At 39.6% G+C, this 23,622-nt stretch overlaps 1 protein-coding gene across 3 annotated transcripts; it reads left to right on the plus strand.

Moving 5' to 3' along the window:
• Positions 1-219: 219 nt before the first annotated feature.
• On the plus strand, positions 220-16,410 carry ZNF639 (zinc finger protein 639). 3 transcript variants are annotated; one of them, XM_051983206.1, is made up of 6 exons: positions 220-335; positions 7,415-7,496; positions 8,219-8,287; positions 9,218-9,328; positions 10,389-10,439; positions 10,602-16,410. In XM_051983206.1, the coding sequence occupies exons 3-6, from the start codon at positions 8,230-8,232 to the stop codon at positions 11,756-11,758; spliced, it is 1,377 nt and encodes a 458-aa protein (XP_051839166.1). In that variant the 5' UTR covers positions 220-335; positions 7,415-7,496; positions 8,219-8,229; the 3' UTR covers positions 11,759-16,410. The 3 variants fall into 3 exon arrangements, with proteins under 3 accessions (XP_051839166.1, XP_051839164.1, XP_051839165.1); XM_051983204.1 differs by having other exon boundaries at positions 221-335; positions 10,389-10,523; XM_051983205.1 differs by lacking the exon at positions 220-335 and adding an exon at positions 1,014-1,147 and having other exon boundaries at positions 10,389-10,523.
• The last annotated feature ends 7,212 nt before the right edge of the window (positions 16,411-23,622 follow it).

Raw genomic sequence — 23,622 nt, forward strand, 5'->3', positions numbered from 1 at the left:
CTCAGCCCCTGGGGGCGGGGCACGGCCTCAGGGCGCGGGCGCCCGCAAGCGGGTGGAGGGGGAGGTGTCCGGCCGGGTGCGGTCCCACGTGGCTGGGGGCCGGCGCGCGGGAGGGCTGCTCGGCCCCTCCCCCGTCGGAGGCGGAGCGCGGGCGGTGCGGCTGCGCGGCGGGACCGGCAGGGGGCGCGCGGCGGCCGCCGCCTGCGCCGGGGCTGGAGGCTGGTGGTCGCTCCCTGGCCGGGTGTGCGTGCGACCGCCGCGCGACCACCTCGCGCCCCGCCGCCCCTCCCCCGCTCCGTCTCCGGAGGCGCACGGCGCAGGCGCGGAGCTAGGCGGTAAGTGCGGGCCGCGGCGGGGTCGGGCGGGGGAGGACGGGGGAGGACGCGGGGCCGGGGCGGGCCGGGGCCTGTGAGGGCAGAGCCCGGGGCGAGGGCCGGGGCGGGCCGGGGCCTGCGCGGGCGGGCGGACGGCGTGGCGTGACGCCCTCCCCGCGGCCGGCGGGCGGGCTCGGCGCGTGGCCTCCTCCCGGCGTGTCCGGGACGGGGCGGAGAGGGCGGGCAGAGCCTTTCTGCGCCACGCCACTCCACGCGAGCCCTCCCTGTGGGGCCTCAATGGCCCCATCCGCGGAGTGGGCGTGCAGAACCCCCGCGCCCATTGTACAGATGGGCAAACTTAGCCCCTTGGAGGCGGCGGTGAGTGGCTGAGAGCGTCGGGCCTGAATCCAAGTCCAGCTCCAGTTTTTCAGTAACCCCCAATCAGGCTCCGAACCGCCCTGTGCCTGGCTTTCCTCGCCAGTAAAATGGGGTACACATTTAACACTTGCCTCCGACACTCTCTAGCAGTGTGATCTTGGGCAAGTCAGTCACCCGCCCCCAGTTTCAGTTTCCTTAACTGTAGCACGGGCACGATAATGCCCGCACCTCTTCCCCTGGATGGTCGTGGCGCCCAGGGTAGGATCCCTGCAAAGCGCTGCAAGCTGCGGGCTGTAGTAACAGATCGGAGGATCCCCCCGCCCACCAGGCTTTCGAGGCGCCTCTGCATCGCTAGGGCGCTGGCACACCTGGAGACCTCGTGTTAATGTGGCCTGACGTTCGCCCTTAATAACCATCATCGTCGTCATCCGCGACCTCCCCATCATTCCCTCCAGGTGGGAATTACTCAGGCTGAGCCCCAGGCCTGGCTCTGGCTCTGCCCCTCCCGGGTGGGAGGGGGGAGCTTGGGACTAGAGGATTGTCTGGAAGCCGTTCCTACGGTGCTTGGGTCGGGGATGCAAAGAGAAGCCCAGGCCTTGCCTTGAGGAACCTGAGCCTCAATGGGGCCGTGGCTCGCTAGTAACAACATAGAATAAGTAACTTAGATAGAGATACAGTGTAACTGCAAAGTGATCGTGAGGGAAGGCGCCGGGAGAGCGGGCGCCAAAGGCCTTTGCCCTGAGCTGCCTGGCCAGCGGTCTCAGAGGGAGACTCGAGGAGGTGGAGGAAAGGAGGTCGTTCCTGGCATGAGGAACTGCTGGTGCGAAGGCATGGAGGCAGGAGATGTTCCTAGGCCGGGCTCGCTGGATCACAGAATGTGGCCGGGGTCACTTAGGGTTATAAATGCCAAACAGAAAAAAGTCGATATTTTATTCTGGAAGTACTAGGGAGCCATCAGAGGTTAACAGTTTGATTTTATGGAATGCACATTAGGAAGATCACTTTGACAGCTGCGTGGCAGATGGATTAGAGTGAGGAGAGGGGAGACCAGGAGGCCCATCAGAAGGCCATTGTAAGTAGCTCCCCTTCGTGGGCCTCCCAGGGAGGGAAGGATACAATACCACTTTGGGCAGAATCCCTTTCCTTCAGACACCAGCTGTCTGATCTAGTGATTTGACGTCTGTCTGCCTCAGTTTCCTCAACTGTAAAATAAGAGTAACAAAAGTAGCATATACCTGTCAGGGTTGTTGTGAGGATCGAATAAGATCACATTTGAAAGGGGCCTGACACATAATAGGTGTGTAATACATGCATGTTTCCTTCCCCTTCTTGGACAAATCACCAAGAAGAGAAGGTTAGCAAAAAGCCTGGGAAATTTGGGGTTCCTAAAGGCAAACTCTTGAGTGAGAGGAGAGGAACAATGTTGAGTGATAACTCTGAGACAGACCTTAGGCTATAGGGTGGGAGGATTTGGAATAGTCAAGGTTGTCATCCTGGGTGCTGTGAGAGTGTTATTCCCTTCAACAAAAATAGTAAGGTTTTGAGAAAGCCAAGTTTTTTGAGGAAGGTAAGAATTCCTGTCTGGAAGATTTTCACTTTGAGACACTTACAGGATATTGTAAATAAATGCCCAGTACCCAGTTATCGATGCCAATTTGGGGTTAAGTAACTAGAAAGGGCAAGCTACTTAGCCTTTCTGAGCCTTAGTGTGCTCATTTGGAATAAGAGCTGTTTGACCTAAATGATCTCCATGGAGCCTTCTGCCTCTAGGATTTAGGATCTTGGTTGGATGGAGCTTCTGCCCTACTTCCTCTTGTTTGCCTTGGCTTCTGGTTGCTTCATTGATTTGTCCTCTAGTACAAAGGGACAGATCTGGAAAGAAAACTTGCCTCTGACCCAGTTCTTGGTGATCGTGTTGCCTCTTAATCCAGTCCTTTCTCCTTCCTCCTTGTTCCACTCTGTATGGGATCCATTCAGATATTGTCACACTGACTTATGTGGGCAGTATTTTCATTGCTTATTCTGACAGGCCATCACTCCCTCAGCCAGCTGAACTAAAAATACCTGTCAGGAAAATGGTACCTTCGGTCTCTGCCAAGAAAGATCTTTCTTTTTTGAGGTGTGTTGAAGGCAGACATACTCCCCACCAACTGGGCTAGAGCAGGACATTTCTTAGGCTGAGAGGCTGACCTTTACTGGTGGATGCTCCTTACCATAGTGATACAACAAGAGTTTATATTTATGAATATTGACTATATTGTTGGAAATATCTAATAAATGACCGAGGAGAATGAATCAATGAATGAAAAAGTATCAAGCACTTACATTATGGATACAAATAGGGAAAAAAGAGCTCTGCTCTCAATGAGGGCAACAGCACCTGGAGGAGCATTCAGAGAGCAAGCCCTAGTGGTCTCCTTGGCAGAGAATGGAGCTTGGCTGGAAGCAATTATAGATTTTGAGATCAGCTCTTTATTGACAATTAATTGGGTCACCTGCCATCAGATGTCCTCCTGGCACGAAATGCCAAGTTTCCCTTTTTTAAAAATAATCTTGGGAAAGAGTAAGTATACAATATTTTGTTTTGTGTGTGTGTGTTTTTTTAAATCCACATCTATAATATTTTAAGTTTTAGGGAACTGTTTCTTTGCAATACTTTATGGGACAAGTGGTACAAATGCCATTATCCACATCTTAAAGAGAAAGTCTTAGTACTCACAGGTTGTAACTTGCCTCCATTATATAAAGTTATTACTGAGATTTGCTCCCAGCTTCCCTGAATCCGAATCTTTTCTGTGACTTTGGCACTTTGCCCCCTACATGAAGCCAGAAAGGGCCTCCCTGTCCTTGGAGATCAAGGAAATTGTGTCCTCCTAAGGTGTTATTTGCCTGAGGTAATGACTAACTCAGGGTTTTGACTCCAAACCGAAGCACAAAGTACCTTTGTGCCAAGCACTGTATTAAGTAAAAAAGGTAAATAACACTGAGTGTTATATACTCTCATCCCTTCCATGTGGAGACTTTGATATATTATGGGTTGGCATAAGAAATTAAATGGGAATTTTTAGGGGGCTTGATGGAAGCTGCAGATGACACACAAAAAGTTTAAAAACTCAGAAGTACATAAAATATATACATAGTATAACATATTTTATCTTTTTAATACCATAATAGTTCAGATTTCTTCTCATATGGAGAGAAGGCCAACATTTTTCACGGAAAATTTTTTAGATTGGGAGAGGGAGGTGTTTGTCATTCCTCTAACTGCCTTGATGTGGAAGGAATAACTGTAAATGCTGTTGTTGTTATACCAAGACAAAAATAAGTCTGACCGCTAGAAACCTAAATTCATTCTATTGATGAGCCAACATTGATGTACATATAAAATGTAGACAAAATCTGAGGTAATGTGAGAACATTAGTAAAGCACTAGCAGCAGCCTGAGCAGTCAGGAAGAGAGAATATATTGTAGGAATAGAGAGAGGTCTGGGCAAAAGCTTGGAGATGGGACCTGACAGTGTTATTAGTGCAACAAGAAAATGTTTAATTTGGCTGAGCCAAAGAATATTCAAAGACATAATAAAAAAATAAAAGGCTGGAAAGGTTAAAAGTAGGTTGTAAAAAGCTTAAAATGCCAAAAAGTTTAGATTTAGTCCTAGAAGCAATAAGGAGTTGCTGGAGCTTATTGAGCTGGAGAAATGCCACGCATGGAGCGTTATGGTAGTGATACTTTGGCAGCTTCATGAAGCTTGTGCCTGAAATGTGCCGGCCCTGTGTGGGAGTCTGAGTAGTATCTTTGTAGCAAGTGCTCACACTTTAGTTGGAAGAAGCAAACAAGTTAAATAGCTATAAAATATCCAAATAGTTTGACAACAGGAGCCCTGGGGCTTGCACAGAGTAGGTACTTGTAATAAATGTTGCTTGTTTTAGAATTAAGAAGTTAGATGAGTCAGAGGTCACATGATGTGGGTAAGGGTTTGATTTGGAAAGCCCTAATCATGGATGGTAAAATCCTTCACTACATTGAAGTAACAGCTAGGTGGCGCAGTGTGCAGACAGCACACTGGTGTTGGAGTCAGAAAGACCTGAGTTCAAATCCAGTCTTATACCCTTCCTAGCCGTGCGCTATTAGGCAACTCACTTAACCCTGTTTGCCTTAGTTTCGTTATCTGTCAAATGAGCCAAAGAAGGAAATGGCAAAGCACTCCATAATTTCTGTCAGGAAAATCCTAAATGGGGTCATCAGGAGTCAGATGTGACTGACAATTAAACAAAGAATAAGTGGGATCTTGGATCAAGTTTTTGGTCACTAGGAAGGGATACACCACTAAGCATTGTGATAAGAGTCTGTGTGTCTTTCTCACGTTTGTTCTTTGCCTCATTTTTCTCCGTCTCCTTACCCCTCTTCTCTTTCCCTCTCCCTACTTCTCTTCCTCATCAATTCCATTTCTAACATGTCTTAAATCCACCTCCTTCTCCCAATCTGCATAGCCTCCACTTCACTTCTGTTTGTCCTCACTGTTCACCTGGACTTCCAGAGTAGCCTGTGGATTCATCACCCCTCCCCCCCCAACTTCCATTCTTTTCTTTCTCAAATCTGCCATTCATACATAATCCTCCTAAGAATCTTCATTGGCCTTTTGTTGCCTTTCCAAACTAATTATTTCAAATTCATTCCTATAAGTTCTCTCTGCTTTTCTCCCCAAACTCAACATTCCCTTTCCTGCTTTGCCTTTGCACAGGCTCTCCTGAACACTTAGAATATCATCTTCCCTCACTTCTGCCTTTTAGAATACATTCATTCCTTAGAATCTTTAGTTTTCTTCATGATTCTAGGGTTTGATTCAGATGTTACCTTCCTAGTGAAATCTTCCCTGATTGCCTTTCTCAAATCACATTTGTTGATTTTTTCAGTTTAAATGTTTTAGTCTTTCTCATTCAGCAAAATGTGTAAACTCTTTGAGGTAGGGACTATTTTAAATCTTGGTTTTTATATCCCCAATTCCTCATATATTGTAGGGGTTTGACAAAAGTTTTTTTGAGTTGGTTTAAATATTTTATTATGCACGTGTATTTCAGTCCTAAATAGAAAACCTTTTTTATAAGAATGGTCATGTGGCCTATTCACTCAGTTGAATAAGCTTTTATTAATTATGGGCTGCTTGGGTGAATCAGGAGATTCAAAATGATGTGAAAAATCATCCCTAACTTCAAAATCATATGAGAAAATATGTAGTTTAAGTTATAAGTAATGTAGCTGATCGTTTTAAACCATGAAAGAATAATGCCCACTTGTCTTGTGTAGTACAACAGGGACAAAATATGGATTTAGTCCAGTCCAAAAATGAGAAGCCTGGTTTCTTGCTCTGATGGATTGTGAATGATAATCCATTTCACCAAAATTTAAGGTTGTTTTCTACATGTGGTCTGTTTAGGATTCTTACAAGGTGCTAAGACAGTGGGATTGATAGAGACAATAATTATCTAATTTAGCATGGTTCCATATGATTGATCTGATCCTACAGGAAGAGAGTTATGGGCCATAACTTGAAACAAGGTACTAAGTGGAATTGAGGAGACAATGATTAAATCTAGTTTAGTATTGATTTAATTCTACAACAAATAATGGTTTCCTAGTGATACAATGATTAGTGTGTTCTCAGTGTACAGCAAGAAGCTCTCAGGGCCAGACACAGAAGCCCACTAGAAGCTCTCGGAGGAGGAGGCAGGTTCATTCCATCTTCTACCTTTGTGCTGGCTGGAGACTGAAGCACAGCCTTTGGATTCGGAGGGAGCTAGAGGCAGAAGCTGGCAGAGGCAAAGAACTAGCGGCAGGAACTCTCCAAACCAAGGAGAGAGATAGGCCTCTAAGAAAGCTAACTAGGCCCAGGAAGAGAGACAAGACTTTGAAGGAAAAATAAAGGATTTGGACTTTAACTCCTGGCTGTACTTGTGGTGATTACTAGCTGCCCCAAGAAGCCCTCCGAGAAACCTGCTCCCAGAGAACAGTATATTTTAGAGAAGAACATTACAGTGGTCAAATTCTGTCTCTGCTTTAGAAGTCACTCCAGTGATGGTTTATCTAACCATCTGTAGTGGAATGAGCTTTGAATTCAGAAGGATAGTGATCCCTCTGCCTTTAGTTTCTTCTTCTGATGCTTCTTACATATATATGGCCTAAACTCTATCCCTTCACAGTGTCTCAAAAGGTTGGGTATATTAAAAGAGAGATGAGTTCATTGGAAAGCAATAAAAGGTAAATGAGAGCAAATAGAAGTCTGATTCTGATCACGGGTTCCTAGATTTCACACTGGAAGGGACCTTGGAGGTCATTTAGTTTGACAACTCCCTCCCTTTATAGATGAGGAACTTGAGACCTGGAGAAGTCATGTGACTTGCCTAGCTTGGCTCACACCTGTAGTAAAGGTCTGAAGCATGGCTCAAAACCAGGTATCCCTAAATCCTAGGGTCAGCACTCTCTCCACCACACACCATGCTGCTCACAAGTCTAGACAACCTCTACTAAATTCTCACATAAAAATTTAACTGGTTTGATTTTCCTTCCAGTCTTTCTGGTGTTTTAGGGTACTTGTTTTGGAATTCTGGAGGTATTCTCATGCCTTAGAAACTTCTCTTTGTTTTTGCTACAGATTAATATATTCTGGCCATTTTGGGGGGTCTTATGATTGCCTGACCTTTTTGTTGTTGTGTTTTATTTACAGGTATTTTCCCTACTTGTGGAAGTATTGTAACATAGCATTCCTTTGTTGTTCTTCCAGATTCCATTATTAAGAATTACATCAAGTAAGTTAGTTGGAAAGGGAGTCTTCATATTTACAGCGGTTTTGGGGAATGTGATGTTTTCATATTGGTAGTCCCAACTTTGAGTGGTTTTCACTTGGACTGCCTGGATCACCAGTAGAATGTTGAATATGACTTCATAGTTGAGCAAAGGAATTTTCTCTAGAACAACTTTGTATTCACTCTAGTTCTGGGAACCAGGAATGATTGCAGATTGGCTCTAGTCATTTTGAGGGAAATGTTTGGAGTCTATAGTAAAAATTCCAGATTGTAGAACTGTATCTGTGGAATTTTCTGTATAGTAACTAATGTTGCATCATAGACTTCGTTGGTTTTTTAGCGTGTTTATAATTTTTGAATTTGAGGGTTTTAATGAATTAAAATCAGTCTTTATAATAGAAAAACAGCTTGATATAATAATTTGTAGTTGTCAGAAGTAGTTTTAATGTATTATATATAGAGAAAAAGAGACTGAGGGTTTTCAACTAAAACTAAAAAATAAAACTGCAACCAATATCCTAATTTAATACTTAAAAAATAAATACAAAATATAAATAGATTTAATGTACTTCTTTTATGAAGTAGGTTATCAGTTGGCCCACAGTTTCTAATTTTCTTGTTTCCTTTTTTTTTTAATTGCATGGTACCAAAGAATCTTGGTTTCAACATTAGCTTTTTTCCACCAAATTCCCTGTTTTAAATAAATTATTTTCATTTACTTTTAGATTGAAAAGATATGAATGAACATCCTAAAAAAAGGAAAAGGAAGACTCTTCACCCTTCTCGTTATTCAGGTCAATATGGAATTTCTTTATTTTAAATTTATTTATGGATTAATACAGTTTTTCTGTGTAATCCTGGACTCTGTTAAAAAAAAATCATCAGATAAAAGTTGAAATGAAAGGTGATGACTTATATTATTTCTTCTGAATGTTTATAGTCTAATTCCAACAATATATTCTTCACCTATTTCACATATGTCCATGTATATATTATGATGTGTGTGTATATTTTTTGCAGATCAGTGTTTCTTATCTCTATCAGTAGAAGATATTTTACAAGCCAAATACTTTTATTGCATTCTAAGAGTTAACACACTCCTTTGTCAGTTATTTTAAAAAGCTAAACTCTTTGTTGATTGTGTAATTTTGGCCAGTGGTTTAATTTGTCCTGTACTGCATAAGCAAGGAGTGACATAATGACCGGGGTGACTTGGTCTCTTTGGTATGGAATTTGTTCTTCGCATTTGGTGTTTGTGATAGGCTCAGACTTATTGGTTGGACCTTAAATGTTCTTTAACATTTCCCAGAGCAATGCCTGTCCTCCTATTGTTTCCATACCACCTAAGTACTCAGGCCAGAATTGAGAGACCTCAAAGAGCTTTCCATCCCCAGGGACTGATCCTTAGCCTAACCCTTACCAGTGTAAGTGAAGGGCTTAAGGAAGCTCTGAAGGACTTAGGTCTTCTTTGTGGTGAATTCAGTTCCTTATGTAGTAGCTAAGCCTTCTCTAATTAGGGCTTTAGTTCCAACTAAAAGGGAAGTGTATTTTTAAAGATATTTTGCTATGAATTTTTTTAATTCTAATCCCATGTGTGAAACTTTGATTAAAAATACTAGAGTTGGTGAGCTGAACAAATATCTAAGGAAAACAGTAATGCCTTTTTGAAGTACAAATTATTTGGCATGGATGTAACATGGATACGTCATCTTTGTTTGTATCAGATTCTACTGGAATAACCAAAATTGCAGATGGATTCAATGGAATTTTCTCTGATCATTGTTACAGTGTCTGTTCTATGAGACAACCAGATTTAAAATATTTTGAGAACAAAGGTAAATATTTGAAGTGTATTTTAATTGAAATATATTTATTTAAAGTCCGTGTAACTATTTCTTTTTCTCACTCTACTTGAAAATGTGAATGAGATTATTGATTGAAATCATTCAAATGGATTGAAATGTTTAAAATTGTTTTTTAATATGTACATAAAAATCTCACCTGATCTCTTGATCGACTGTTATCCCATGACTAAGTGGCAAAGGCCCAGAGAGTGACCATGGGTCTTGGTAAATTACTCACCCTCCTCTTGTTCTCATCCACCCGTCCCTCTTACTTCTTGCTTCATATAGTTAGTTTGAAGGAGCAGTGAGAATAAAAAGCACAAGAGTCCTCTCAGGGCATGGCCTTGGTGGTCTTGAGTTGTACCTTTTGATTTCTGCTTCCCAAATCTTACTGTTCACTGTTGAAATTTCAGCAGAAAAGAACACTTCTGGACTACAGCCTCCCATCTCTGTTCCTGCATCTGGAGATCTTTAGATGAGGAAGGAAATTGAGAGATCTAGTCCATCGCACTCCCATTTTACACATGAGGAAATTGAGGGTCACTGAGATTGAGGGATTTGGCTCTGGTCACAGAACCTAGTAAGGGAATTCACTCCACTTATACAAGTTTGCCACTTTATTGCAATGTGGAATTGTGGAGAGCTTGCTGGGAGCTCTGAAAGGTTCATCAACTTGCTTGAGGCCACACATCCAGAGAGTGTGAGGCAAGCTTTCCTCACCCTGCTTGTTTCACATTCATTATGTCCTGCTGCCCTAATCTGAATGGCTCTAACTTATTCCAGCCTCAAAATCTGGGAGCTAGAGAGCAAATATATGCCCCAAGCTCTTGGATTGGACACAGCATTCCTGTATAGTGTATATTTTAAGTAGTGGAGATCAAAGCCTATTTGGGGAGTAGGGGAGAGAGGAATAAAGAAGGAGAAAATAGGAATCTCCATTCATGTCCATCAATGAATTTTCATAACGTGTCTACTTTAATGATTTAAATTCTTTGTAAGAAAATTAATCATTGAACATTGTTCTGATGTAAACTCCATTTCCTCTGTCCAGATGAAGATTCTGATCCAGAGACATCAAATGACTTGCCTCAGTTTACCGAAGGTATTAAAGCAAGGAGCAGAAATCCAACCCACTTGGTTCCCAGTCCTGTGCTCAGGATCCTAGATCATGCTGCCTTTTCTGCAGGTTGGGAAAAGTCAGCGTTTTTTGTATTTTCCAGGTAATTCGATATATTTTTCTCACTGTTTTATCTTTTTCTTTTAGAGAAATCTGCTGATATTGAAATCTGTGAGGAATGCGACTCCCCAGAGTCGGTTCGCCAGCAGCTTCGTGAGGAGAGCCCCATCGAGGTGCGCACCGCTGAAGATGTGCCCATCGCTGCCGAGGTGCACGCCGTCTCCGAGGATTATGATGTCGAGACTGAAAACCTGTCCTCTGAGAGCCTCCAGGACCAAGTGGAAGAGGAACCCCCCGCTAAGCTGTGTAGAATGCTGGACAAGAGCCAGGCTTTGAATGTCACTGCTCAGCAGAAGTGGCCCTTACTGAGAGCAAACAGCAGCGGTCTCTACAAGTGTGAGCTGTGTGAGTTCAACAGCAAGTACTTTTCGGACTTAAAGCAGCACGTGGTCCTCAAGCACAAGCGCGCCGACGCCGCCAATGTCTGCAGAGTCTGCAAAGAATCCTTCTCGACCAACATGCTCCTGCTTGAGCACTCCAAACTGCACGAGGAGGACCCCTACCTGTGCAAATACTGTGATTACAGAACGGTGCTCTTGGAGAGCCTGAGCCAGCACATTGCCGACGCCCATTTCAGCGACCACCTGTACTGGTGCGAGCAGTGTGACCTGCAGTTCTCCTCCAGCAGCGAGCTCTATCTGCACTTCCAGGAGCACAGCTGTGACGAGCAGTACCTGTGCCAGTTCTGTGAGCACGAGACCAACGATCCCGAGGACCTGCACAGCCACGTCGTCAACGAGCATGCCTGCCGACTGATGGAGCTGAGCGACAAGGAGAGCGGTGCCGGCGAGCACGGCCACTACAGCCTGCTCGGCAGGATCACCTTTGACAAGTGCAAGAACTTCTTCGTCTGTCAGGTGTGTGGTTTTCGAAGTAGACTGCACACAAATGTGAACAGACACGTGGCCATCGAGCACACAAAAATTTTCCCCCATGTTTGTGATGACTGTGGGAAGGGCTTCTCGAGCATGTTAGAATACTGTAAACATTTAAATTCACATTTGTCTGAGGGGATTTATTTATGCCAGTACTGTGAATATTCCACAGGACAGATTGAAGATCTTAAAACTCACCTAGATTTCAGACATGCAGCTGACTTACCTCATAAATGTAATGACTGCTTAATGAGGTTTGGGAATGAGAGGGAACTTCTAAGTCACCTTACAATCCATGAGACAGCTTGATTGTTTTTACCTTAATCTACAGAGTGTTGGTGTAAAATAATAAATTCATCTTTTATTAGAGATTATAAAATTGATGGTTTTAATAATGATACCGCTGAGGGTTATAGCAGATTTATTTATTTATTTATTTATTTTGGTGGAGGGTTTTTTCTGGTTAGAGTGGAGATTTTTCAGCATGAGGACATCTTAAATGTGCTGCTGTTGTTTTTGTTCTACTAGAATTTGGGCAGCCTGTCAATGGCCCGTGCTCTTAGGTATCGAGAAGAGAAAGGCAGGAGCTTGGAGGCTTGGGGTGGGAAGATAAATAGGCCATTATTATCTTTTAGTAACTTTAATTGCCTCAGCCTTTTTGAAGATACAAAAGTAAACATAATTCTTCACTTATCCAGCATTTCTATTGGAAAAAGTCATCCAAGTACTTAAGTACAACAGGAATAGGCATGTTAGAGGCAGAGTGAGTGTGTGTGTGTGTGTGTGTGTGTGTGTGTGTGTATACGTACATATACACACCTGTATATATAATTAAACTATTTCTAAAATGAGGACCCAGATCTTCTACTTACTCTCCCTTCCAGTCTTCATTCCCAAGGCATTCAGATAGCTCTTCCATCTCAATCTACAATTATAGAAGTGCTCTTAGTTGTGGTGATAAGAAATTATTCTCTTGGTAGTTTCTTTAAAAAAATAAAAAATATCCTTCTGTCCCATTCCCCTTGGCTGAATTAATTTACTCCTCCAATAAGAAGAGTGTAAGATTAAGATTTATTTTTGTTTGGTTTGGTTTGGTTTTTTTTGGTTGTTAGTTAGTTGTTTGTTAGTGTAGAAATCTCTCCACCAGTACAAATTCACAACTTGTTTGTGACTCTTTAGGCAGTACCAAGAGCTATACTAAAACCCTACAATTATGTAAGTGTAACAATACCCGATGATAAAATGAAGAATGTTTCCTAAAAGAGATTGCAAAGGTACTTAATTGAAGCTCTTAAGTCTTTGAGCAATGATAAACCAAACAAATGTACTTCATAGTCTTCTGGTTCAACATTGTTGCCACTCACACAGCCCCTAGTTTTTCTACACCACAGTTGGCTCTTGGTTTCACAAACCAACTCCATTTTTTGTGCATTTCTACCTGGGTAACATGTTTTCTGGTGTCACCATATATGGTGCATCTACTTAGCCACCTTCAGTTGCAAAATCCCAGCATCCCAGTGGCTTCTTAGAATCAGGGACTTGGCATTTCAGTGTTACAGTTAAATCCCACTTTAGTAAAGTAATTTACCCAAAGTGACGGGGCAACTAAATGTTAAAATCTGACCCATATTTCTTGCTGTGCTTTCTCATGTTCTTTGCCCATTCCACCTAACTTTTGATCACTTTTGGTACCCTGGCTTCATCCATGCCCATGCTTGTCCAGCCCAATGAAACTGAGTTATAGGGAACAGCACGTTAAAAATGGTCACATTAGTACTTTGTATTTTTGTGTACTGCTTTTTGGTCACAAACTATGATTTTCTTGGTGATCAGGTACTTGACACTGAATAAGTGAGGTTTAAGTAGAAGAACCCATTGGAAAAGGCTTAAAAAGTATAATTAAGTTACAGACTTTCTGATGAGCCTACAACTGAGGCCCTCACTATCAGTGTCAGAAAGGGCACTCTTGGCATTGTCCTAATTTTCAGTCGAACTGTCAAATTTTATTTGACAATAAGCTGTGGACATAGCCTAAGATCCACCAGTTGCTTTCAGATCCATAGTTTTTACTTAGTTAATTTACAATTATTTGGAAAACCATACTTCTTTTATTTTTCCTCTGAATGCAGACCTACTTTTTACTGTGCTCATTTTTTCTTTGGCCACATTTCTATTCCAGGAGCACGTGGTTGATCATGCTTTATAGAAGTCAATACAAAAGAATTCTAACTGGAATCTTGGCAGCAGAGGCAAGCAGTGTGATGTGCTTGCTTAAAGAGATCTTGGCTTAGCATGTTGTATCTCTCCCTCCACGATGAAATAGTTTTTGTTTTTTAAAGAGACATTAGTTTTTAAATTACAAGGAACTTCTGCACTCTGTGAGTTAAGGAAAAGCTCTTCTCACAATTTTTAAGTTTACCAGTTAAGTCGTTAGGTCTCAATTTTGGCTACTGTTGATGTCTCATTAAATCCTGGTGAGTTTCTTCATGTGCTTCAATCATCTAGGTAGTAGATTATAGGTATATAAACATACTTTTGTTTTTAAGCATCATACAACAAAATAGTAGGAAAAAACTACAAAACCCTACATTCATCATCTCAGCATTCTATCAGTCAAATAATAAAATACAATAAGGGACATGATCTGTCTGTTTTAAATCAGCCTTTTTATAAGATTCTCTTTTAGTTACTGAAGAGTTTGAAAGCAATGTTTCCCATGTGGCTACCACAGTAGCTTCTGACTACCTGTTCAACCTGAACTGCTGCAATTAATAAGTTAAAAGCACTGGTGATATGTAAATTATGTATAGCTTTTATAAAAAAGCAATCAAAATCAAAGATCTTTAGAAATCAGAATGAGATTCTAGACAAAGGAAAGGTTGATTATGGTCTTCTTTTCTGATTTTTGCCAAGGTTAAATGATCTGAGAGTATTTGCTGTGTCATTGTTTACCTCTTAGTTATACATTCCCTCTCCCGTTATTAAATGTCCATGTCCACCCCCGATAATTGTCTGAATTTCTGAAATGTAGAAATGAAACTAGACTTAAAAGGATTTAAATTTTCTCACGTCCAATTCTTAATTTCAATTCCAGTGAATGAGTCTTGAGAATTTACAAGTGTGAAACTTTTATATTTTTAAAATTCTGCCTCATCTTTACTTACATTTCATGTAAAATTTTTATACTGCCATAGTTTTCTCTTTGAACAACTCTTAATCCAAAAGTAAGGGAACTAGAGAAAGAGCATCATGGTAATTAAAGAGGGGAAATGGCAGCTTCAAAGCTTGTACATTTTCTATATGTGTTGAATGTATTTATTAAACAACAAGAAATTTTTATATAAATCCATATTTAAAGTATTTATGCTGTGATATTGTCTTGTTAATATAAAGTTACAAAAAACATATGCTCATAATACTTAATGTTTTTTTTAAGTTGATTTTAATCTTTTATTTGTTGAGTTTGAGGGTATGATTTTCTCTATAGCAAAACCATTATGTATTAAAGAGAATTTTCTGAACAGTGAATTCTAATGTGGAAGTACCATGAACTATTTTTGGTGATGCATCTTCTTAGAGGTATTCTTACAAGTACTATTCATATAAAACTACTGGAAGTTTGAGAATGGAAACAACAATACTTTTTTTTTTTTTATTTACAGTATAAAAATAGGAATTATAAAAAATAAATATGAAAATGCTAGTTGTAGATTACATTGAAGCTTTAATTGCTGATTAGAAACTTTGCTAGTTTGTCTAGGCATACCAAGATTGTATAATTTTCAAATAAAATGGCCTTGCCCCAAATAAATCACAGAACACAAAGCAACCATGAGCAATTAGGAAAATCTTTTGAACTATGATTGTTAAGTAAGTGTATCATAATATCATTTCATTTCTATAATTAGAAAATTAAGCATCAATGATTTCTAAAGGGAATTTTCAACATAATAAGCTGTTACAAAGTAATTTAAAGAAGCAACTCATTTCAAGTTATCGTAGTATCTAGGTAGAGCAATGAATTTGGAGCCAAAGGACTTGAGATCCTGACTGTTATTTGCTCCTGTGTGATTCTAAGGGAGCCTCAGGTTTAAGAGATTGGATGATCTGTAAGGCTCCTGCAGCTTTCTTCCTCTTATGACCTAATAGCGTTTATAAGACTCAAAGTTTCAAAAGAAACAAGACTAACCTTATATCATGAGGAGGTGTAATATCAAGATTTATTGTCTATTTGCATGATGATCAGTCAGGATCCAGAAACTCCTAATCTTCATCACTAGCCAGTTGGCATCAACCCGTCAAAAACAATTTCTGTAAAATATTTGATTCATTTGTTCCTATCATTGGATTTAGAACACTGATGAGTAGAATGGTTGGAATTACTAACCAACCTTGACTTTTTGTGACTGGTCATTTTAGCCATAGGCTTTACAAAGGCCTTCCTCTAGCAGTTCGCTCAGGCCTGCTTAGACTTCTTGTCCAGGACTCTTTCCATCACTGGCCCATGTCCTTTGTTCCATTGTATTTAGTCGCTACACTTTTATCTTTCCCTCTCCTCCTTTTACCAGATTAGAACCTACTTAAATCTTCCTGCTTTCAACTTAAACTCTTCCCAGCCATCTTTTAAAAATTTCAGAAATTTTCCAGAAAACTATTTCCTAATGATTAGTTATCCTTTTTGTTCTGAAATTTTTAAAAGCTCTTTCCTCTTTCTATTTTCTGAACCTCATTCACTTTGTACCCTATACCATGCCAAAGACACTCGACTTGTATATTATTATGTAAATCCATACAGTATTACAAACATGTTTATATAAAATATATAATGTTTGTACAGTTTTGCCCTGCCATGTTTAGATATGTCAAATGTGTTCCATTTTAGTTTGTGAGTAGTGACCTAATTTGTTAAATCTACAAAAGAATACGATACAAGTCTTAATAAAAACTTTTAAATGATGAAATGCAGTGATGAAATTACTTCTGATTAAAAATCAAACCTCTTTTGACTTACAATTGGTATCTTTATGCATATAATTCCCAAATCTATATTTCTTGGTTTTCATGCCTGACTCTTCTTTCACACTCTGTTGCTGTATCTTCAACTAGGTTACACATGTTAACTAAAGTATCCCTCCAAGGCTCTCTTTATTTCTATGCTATTTTACTTGGCAACCTCACTAGCACTGGGATTCAATTATTGTCTTTATGCAGATGATTTTCATCATGTGTACCCCATCCTAATCTCTCTAGCTTTTTAGCATCTTCAATTTTCTTTTGGTGATACAAATTTGTAAGAATAGGAGCATTCCCCTACGGAAACAAAATCTAAGGGTATGAATGGCTTTTCTCGAGAGAAATACAGATCTACCTATAGCCACATGGAAATGCATATTAAAACAGTTCTGAGATTGTACCTAACACCCATCAGATTGGCAAAGATGAACCAAAAAAAAGAAACTGGCCAATTTTGTAGGGTGTGTGAAAAAAACAAGCATATTGATGCACAGGTGATAGACCTATAAATAGATATAACTATTCTGGCAAACAATTTAGAATTAGTAAATAAAAGCATTTATTAGAATTAAAAAATGTGTTTATTAAGCACCTATTATAAATTAGGCCCTATGTGAAAAACTAGGGTTACAAAGAAAGGTAAAAGACTGCCCTTGAGGTCACAATTTAATTGGGAAGACAACATGCAAAAAATATGTACAAGATAAATAGGAAATAGTCAATGGAGGAAAGGCAGTAGAACTAAGAGGGATTGGGAAAGGAATTATATAGTTACTAAACAGCGATGGTCCTTCGACTCAGCTCTACCACTGCTAGGCATATATCCAAACAGAGAAAAAGGTCCGCTGTGTACAACAATATAGAAGTTCTTTTTGTAGTGGCAATCCCCCCCCACCAAAAAAAACCACCAACCTGGAAACTAAGGAATTGCCTACTGGTTAGAAAACAATTGAACAAATTATATATGAATGTGGTAGAATTTGTGCTCTAAAAAAAGAGGACACGATTTCAAAGAGATAGGAAAATACATGTATGAATTGATTCTGAGTGTAGTGAGCAGAACTAGAAGAACTAGGCAAAAATAACACCACCATAAACTTTGAAAAATATCAGAACTCTGATCAATAGTATGACCATCCACATTTCCAGAGGTCTAATGATAAAGCACACTCTCTACCCTCATACAAAAAAGTGATGGATTCAGAGTCCAGAGGGAAGTTTTGTTTTTGTTTTTGGAATATGACCAATGAAAGTAATTTATTTTGTTTGAGCATGCATAAAATTGATACAGGGAATTTTTTTTTTCCAATGGAGTGGGCTGTGGAAGGAAAGAAAATAGATTTCTAGCAATTAAAAATATATAACTAACTTTAAACATGTGCTGTGGGCATCTTAAATTCATTATGTGCAAAAACAAAACAAAAATTAATTAGATTTCTCCCCAAACCTGTTCATATTTCTAAATTCCCTATTCATATTAAGGGCACCACCATCTTTCCAGTCGTTCACACTTGCAACCTTTAGTGTCAGCCCCAACTCTTCAGCTTTACACACTCTACATATCTCATGTATTGCCAAATTTTATTTCTTCTTTCATAATATCTTTCATATATGTCTTATTTTCTATATTCACACCATCACTACACCTGTTTAGTGCCTCATTACTTTATTTTGGACTATTCAAATTTCCCTAGGGTTGGTCTTTCTAACTCCAGTCTAGCCCCTAGTTTTCTTAAAACTTAGGTTTCACCATATCCCATATTACCTTCTCCCAACATACACTATCAACTCCAGTGGCTCTCTACTATATCTAGGATTGAATATAAAATGCTCAATATTCCATTTAATGCCTTTTTAAGATACCTTATTTCCCTTCATGTTCTTCTGTGAACCAGCAACACTGGTTATCTTACTTTTCCAAGTATATGCCTTTTCACTGGAAATGCTCTCTCTTCATCTTCACCTTCCTTCATATTTCAGCTCAAACTCCACCTTTCAAAGGAGGCATTTCTGAGGTCTTCCTTACTGCTAGTGTCTTCCTCTGACTACCTACCTTCCATTTAGTCTGCATATTGCTCATATTCCCTCATTTACCTGTTATCACTGCCAATAGAACGGAAATACTTTGATAAGAAACTTTGTTTTTGCCTTTGTGTCCCCAGAAATTAGTTCAATGCCTGGCATATAATAAGTGGTTAATAAATCTTTGATAACCGATCTTAACATGCAAGAACAATGGACAATATATCACTTTATGTGATAGAAGAAGCCAATTCCCCAAAATGGGAACTTAATGTTTCTCCATTTCTCTTAAAGGAAAAATCAACTGTGAAAAATGTATTTTATAACAAATAAGATTGGTTATTATGAGAAACAGAATGATCCAAAAGAAGGAATGTTCAATTGGAAGAATTTGAATTCTATTTCCACCTTTCTGGTTTTGTGACCATGAGGCTACTCCCTTGACCTCTATTAGTCTACTCTTTCCATCTATATGCTATGGAGACATAATTTCTGGGTAATTAATCATTTTTTAATTATGGCAATTGAGTAATTAATAAAAGGATGGTCATTTGTCCATCTTTCATAAATCAAAGGTGACACATAACAGGCCTCTCAATGCTTGCTTGGGAGAGTAGGTGTTCTGGACAAGCTTCAGTCATCTCTGGTAAACAATGAGAGAATAAATATTATAATGAAAGGTGCACTGCTTCAATTGAGAGACTGGAGGACTTAATTCTGATCATTCAGTCTTGGACAAAGAGATGTATCTTTTCTCAGACTACTCTAGTCTAGAATCCACTTCTACTCAGATCTATCTGACTAAATCACAGTGGGCCAAAATTCACTAATTCACTTGGACTAAAATCTTTACTTTTTGATCAGACCTAAGTTCTCTAGTTGAATATGTTTTGCCCAAGATTTTATCTTATCAGGCCTGTGCTTCAAAGGCTGATTGAATAACCAATGGGTAGATTTCTGAATGAAGCTGGATAGGTCTTCCTGACTATAGGCTCTTTGACTTAAGCTAAAGAAAAGTAGAATATAGATAAAATAATAGGACAAAGAGAAGGAAAAGGAAGTTAGCTAGCCTGGCTGTCAAGATATTAAAAGAAGTGAGGAGAATGAAAGCTCCAGCATTGAAGACCAGCATAAGCAGTTTGCCATAGCAGTGCTCTAAATCCTGGCTGCCTAATTTGTGGGTAGTGACCCCATATGGGATCTTGTAACTGACTATGGAGGTCATGAAATTATGATTTATCATCATTAAATGTCAGATTTGTATACCTATTTTATATACCTCTATACTTGGGATCATGCAAAAATTTCTCCAACAATAAAAGGTTTATAAGTGAAAAAAAAAAATTAAAGCCCTGCTCTAGCAGGTATACAGATAAGAATCACCAACTTTGAGTATGTCACTGGTCAAGAAAGTATGACATGCAGGGAGAATATTGCAATGGCTATATAGAATAAATTAATGAAGATTATTTATTAAGTGTGGACAAGCCTAGGGGGGTCAAAGACAAAAATGAGACAGTTTTGTTCTTCTAGGACCTTACATTTTAATTAGAGACATAAAGTATAGAGGGGATTAGTGGTCAGGAAGGTAATTATGGTAAAGAAAGAGTGTGATAGGCAATGGAACAACAAGTGTAGTTAATTGACAAACCCTTTCCAGAGGCTATATAATACTGATTGGCTGTCATAGCAAGAGAAGGAAAGGAACATGGAAAACTGGTTGGAAATGAGGAGCAATGGTCCCAGGAAAGGCAGAGTCCAGGGGCTTATGGTCTATGGCAGTTTGATTTGCATAATGTGAAATGTTTGACCTTCTGCCAAGGAAGGCCAATCAACCATTTCAAAGTACTAGCTAGTCTCCTTCCTAGAATAAAAGCTTAATGGAGAGAAGAATTAATAAACTTTCTAAGTTTGGAGTTAAGAAAATGAAATATTCCCATAAAAATAAGATAGGAGGATGTCAATATGATCTGATTAAAAGATCAGAAATGATCAGAAGAGACAGAGAGAAATTTTGGATTGTGACAGGAGGATGAAGGGTAGAAGAACATAACAGAAAACTTCCCATCCTTGTCAAAGCAGATTACCATTCACTTTTTGGTTATTTGTATAGGTACAAATTATACTCTTCAAAAGAATCATTGTCAAAAATTATAAAATCGGGGCAGCTAGGTGGCATAGAGCACCAGCCCTGAAATCAGCAGCACTTACATTCAAATCTGGACTCAGACAATACTTCCTAGCTGTGTGACCCTGGGCAAGTCACTTGATCCCAATTGCCCCAGCAAAAAAAAAAAATTTTCAAAAAAAAAATTATAAAACCTTGGGTAAGAAGCTGAAGCCTTAAAAGCACGAGATAGCATTTTCAGCATTCCTGCCTACAACGGGTAAAACATTCAGATGAGTCAAGCTAATTTGGGGAATAATTGCCTGATTTACCAGATAACCAGTAAAAAGGATTGTTGTCATCTTGAGACATAAAACCAAGATGTGGTGGAGAACCTCTTGGGGCATTATCAGACTAGATAACCACTACTCACTTTAGGTGATTCATATGGGCATAACTGATACTACCAGAAGCAATGCAAAGTCTTGGGCAAGAAAGTCAGTAAGTAAACAAATACCTATTAAGTACTTAATACATACTAAATCCTGTGCCAAATGCTAGAGCTATAAAGGCAAAAAGTTCCATTCCTCAAGGAACTTACCTCCCAGTGAGGGAGATAACATGTGAATAACTATGTACACATTATTTATACATGCAGAAAGAATGGAAGTTAGTCTAAAAGGGCTAGGAACTAGAGATCTGGGAAAGATCTCTTGGGTAGGAATTGGAATGTTTTTTTTTTTTTCTTTAAATAACTTTTTATTGACAGAACCCATGCCAGGGTAATTTTTTACATTATCCCTTGCACTCACTTCTGTTCCGATTTTTCCCCTCTCTCCCTCCACCCCCTCCTCCAGATGGCAAGCAGTCCTTTACATGTTGAATAGGTTACAGTATATCCTAGATACAATATATGTGTGCAGAACCGAACAGTTCTCTTGTTGCACAGGGAGAATTGGATTCAGAAGGTAAAAATAACCCGGGAAGAAAAACAAAAATGCAAGCAGTTTATATTCATTTCCCAGTGTTCTTTCTCTGGGTGTAGCTGCTTCTGTCCATCCTTGATCAATTGAAACTGAATTGGCTCTCTTTATCGAAGAGATCCACTTCCATCAGTATACATCCTCAAACAGTATCATTGTTGAGGTATATAATGATCTCCTGGTTCTGCTCATTTCACTTAGCATCAGTTCATGTAAGTCTCACCAGTCCTCTCTGTATTCATCCTGCTGATCTTTAGGAATTAGAATGTTTTGAAGATAGCTGGGATAACTAAAAAAAAGTTGTTTTTTTTTTTTAAGTAAATACTTTGGGGACACCAGAATTTTTTACATTTCTGCTGTCCATCAAAGGCAAGGGATTTGAAAGAGAGCCAGAAGTGAGATATGAACAATTAATTAAGATAATGTTTCAGAACAGAATTAGTGAGCCACACCTAAGGAATGCTTGACTCCTTCCCAAGGATGGAGCACATCTAACAAGGATTGTTGAGATTATATTATATGCTAATATATATATTATATATATCCAACCAAAATTGGATCTGACTAACCCCATTTTTCAGTCTTAATCATAGGATCTTGGGCCTAGAGCTGGAAGCAGTGAAGGATACTGATCCAGGTGGGGCAGTACTTGCTGTCCAAGAGTTTAAATTCCAGTAAGGGAGGAAACCTATGCACAAATAAAATAATACAATTAAAAGCCCCAAATCTTATCTCTTGTCCTTGTCAACTCCCTTTGTATGTTGTCTTCCTAATCAGATATAATCTCCCTGAGGTCAGGACAACAATACTAGATGTGTGGGCAAATGACTTAAATATATTTGCCTCAGTGTTCTCATCTGTAAAATGAACTGAAGGAAATGGCAAACCATTGTAGTATTTTCTGCTAGAAAAACCCCAAATAGAGTCATGAAGAGCATGACACAAAGGGTAAACCACCACCACAAAAAGGGCTTGGAGGAGACAAAGGGGAGGGAGAGCACTTTAGGCATGGGAGACAGTTTGTGTGAGAGTTGAAGTCAGGGGATAATATGTCTTAATTAGGGAATTCAAGCAGACCTCAAGTGGAAGGCAGAGTTTGTATTGAAGCAATAATATTCAATGGTAACTCCACCCAAATTATGAATAGTTTAAAATGCTAGAGTTTAAATTTTAACTTGGAGGAAATAGGGAACCCCTCAAGTGAATTAGAAAGATAAACTTGAATTTCTAATGCAAGGAGGCAACCTTTCCCCTTAAAAACTGTTGAGACTTAATGGAATTGTTAAAATCACGGGACTATCCCCATATAGGGACACCAAAATCTTGAAATTACAAAGTGTAATCTTCTGGTAACAGATGACCAGAATTACAGGGTAAGAATGAGACCCCAAAAACATATTTAAGAGCAGACTCAACTCCTCAAAAAGATTTTTAGCAATTACCAAGGGGAGAGACGAGTTCCCTATTGGAACTCATAATTAGCCAGGAAGAATATGCCATTAAGGTGAAGATTCCCCATTTAAGGGGAAGTATGCCATTGTCTGGTGGGCTAAATTCATAGAGAAGTTAGCAAAGATCTACAGTATGGGCAGATCTTTTGATAGGGGAACTACAACCTGGGGATTTGACCTGATAACTTGGCTTTCTGATTGAATAAATAAAGGTGGGGTTTCTAGAGACCCCACCAGAGTAGACCAAGAACACAGGCCAGAAGAGTAGTAAACATATCTCCTTGGAAGAAGTAAAAGCTGATAAACTCTGATAACCTGCTTTGAAAATAGCTGTACAAACTCTGCCATTTGGGAGGTGCTCTCTTCACCCTGGGAGCAGAACTCAAATTTAATATAAACTTTTAAATCAATAAATAGACTGGGAAATATGAACAAATGTTAAAGATCTTGACCACAGAACGTTACTAGGTCCAGATGGATTTATATGTGAATTCTACCTTTGGTGTTTTTCTTCTTTAAAATATAATATGGTTCTCTCTGGGAGAGAGCAGGTTTCTCGGGGAGGTTTTCTGGAGGCAGCATTAGTTGCAGTTGAAA

Source organism: Antechinus flavipes, chromosome 3 (assembly GCF_016432865.1).
Source record: "Antechinus flavipes isolate AdamAnt ecotype Samford, QLD, Australia chromosome 3, AdamAnt_v2, whole genome shotgun sequence".
NCBI classification, from domain to species: Eukaryota; Metazoa; Chordata; class Mammalia; order Dasyuromorphia; family Dasyuridae; genus Antechinus; species Antechinus flavipes.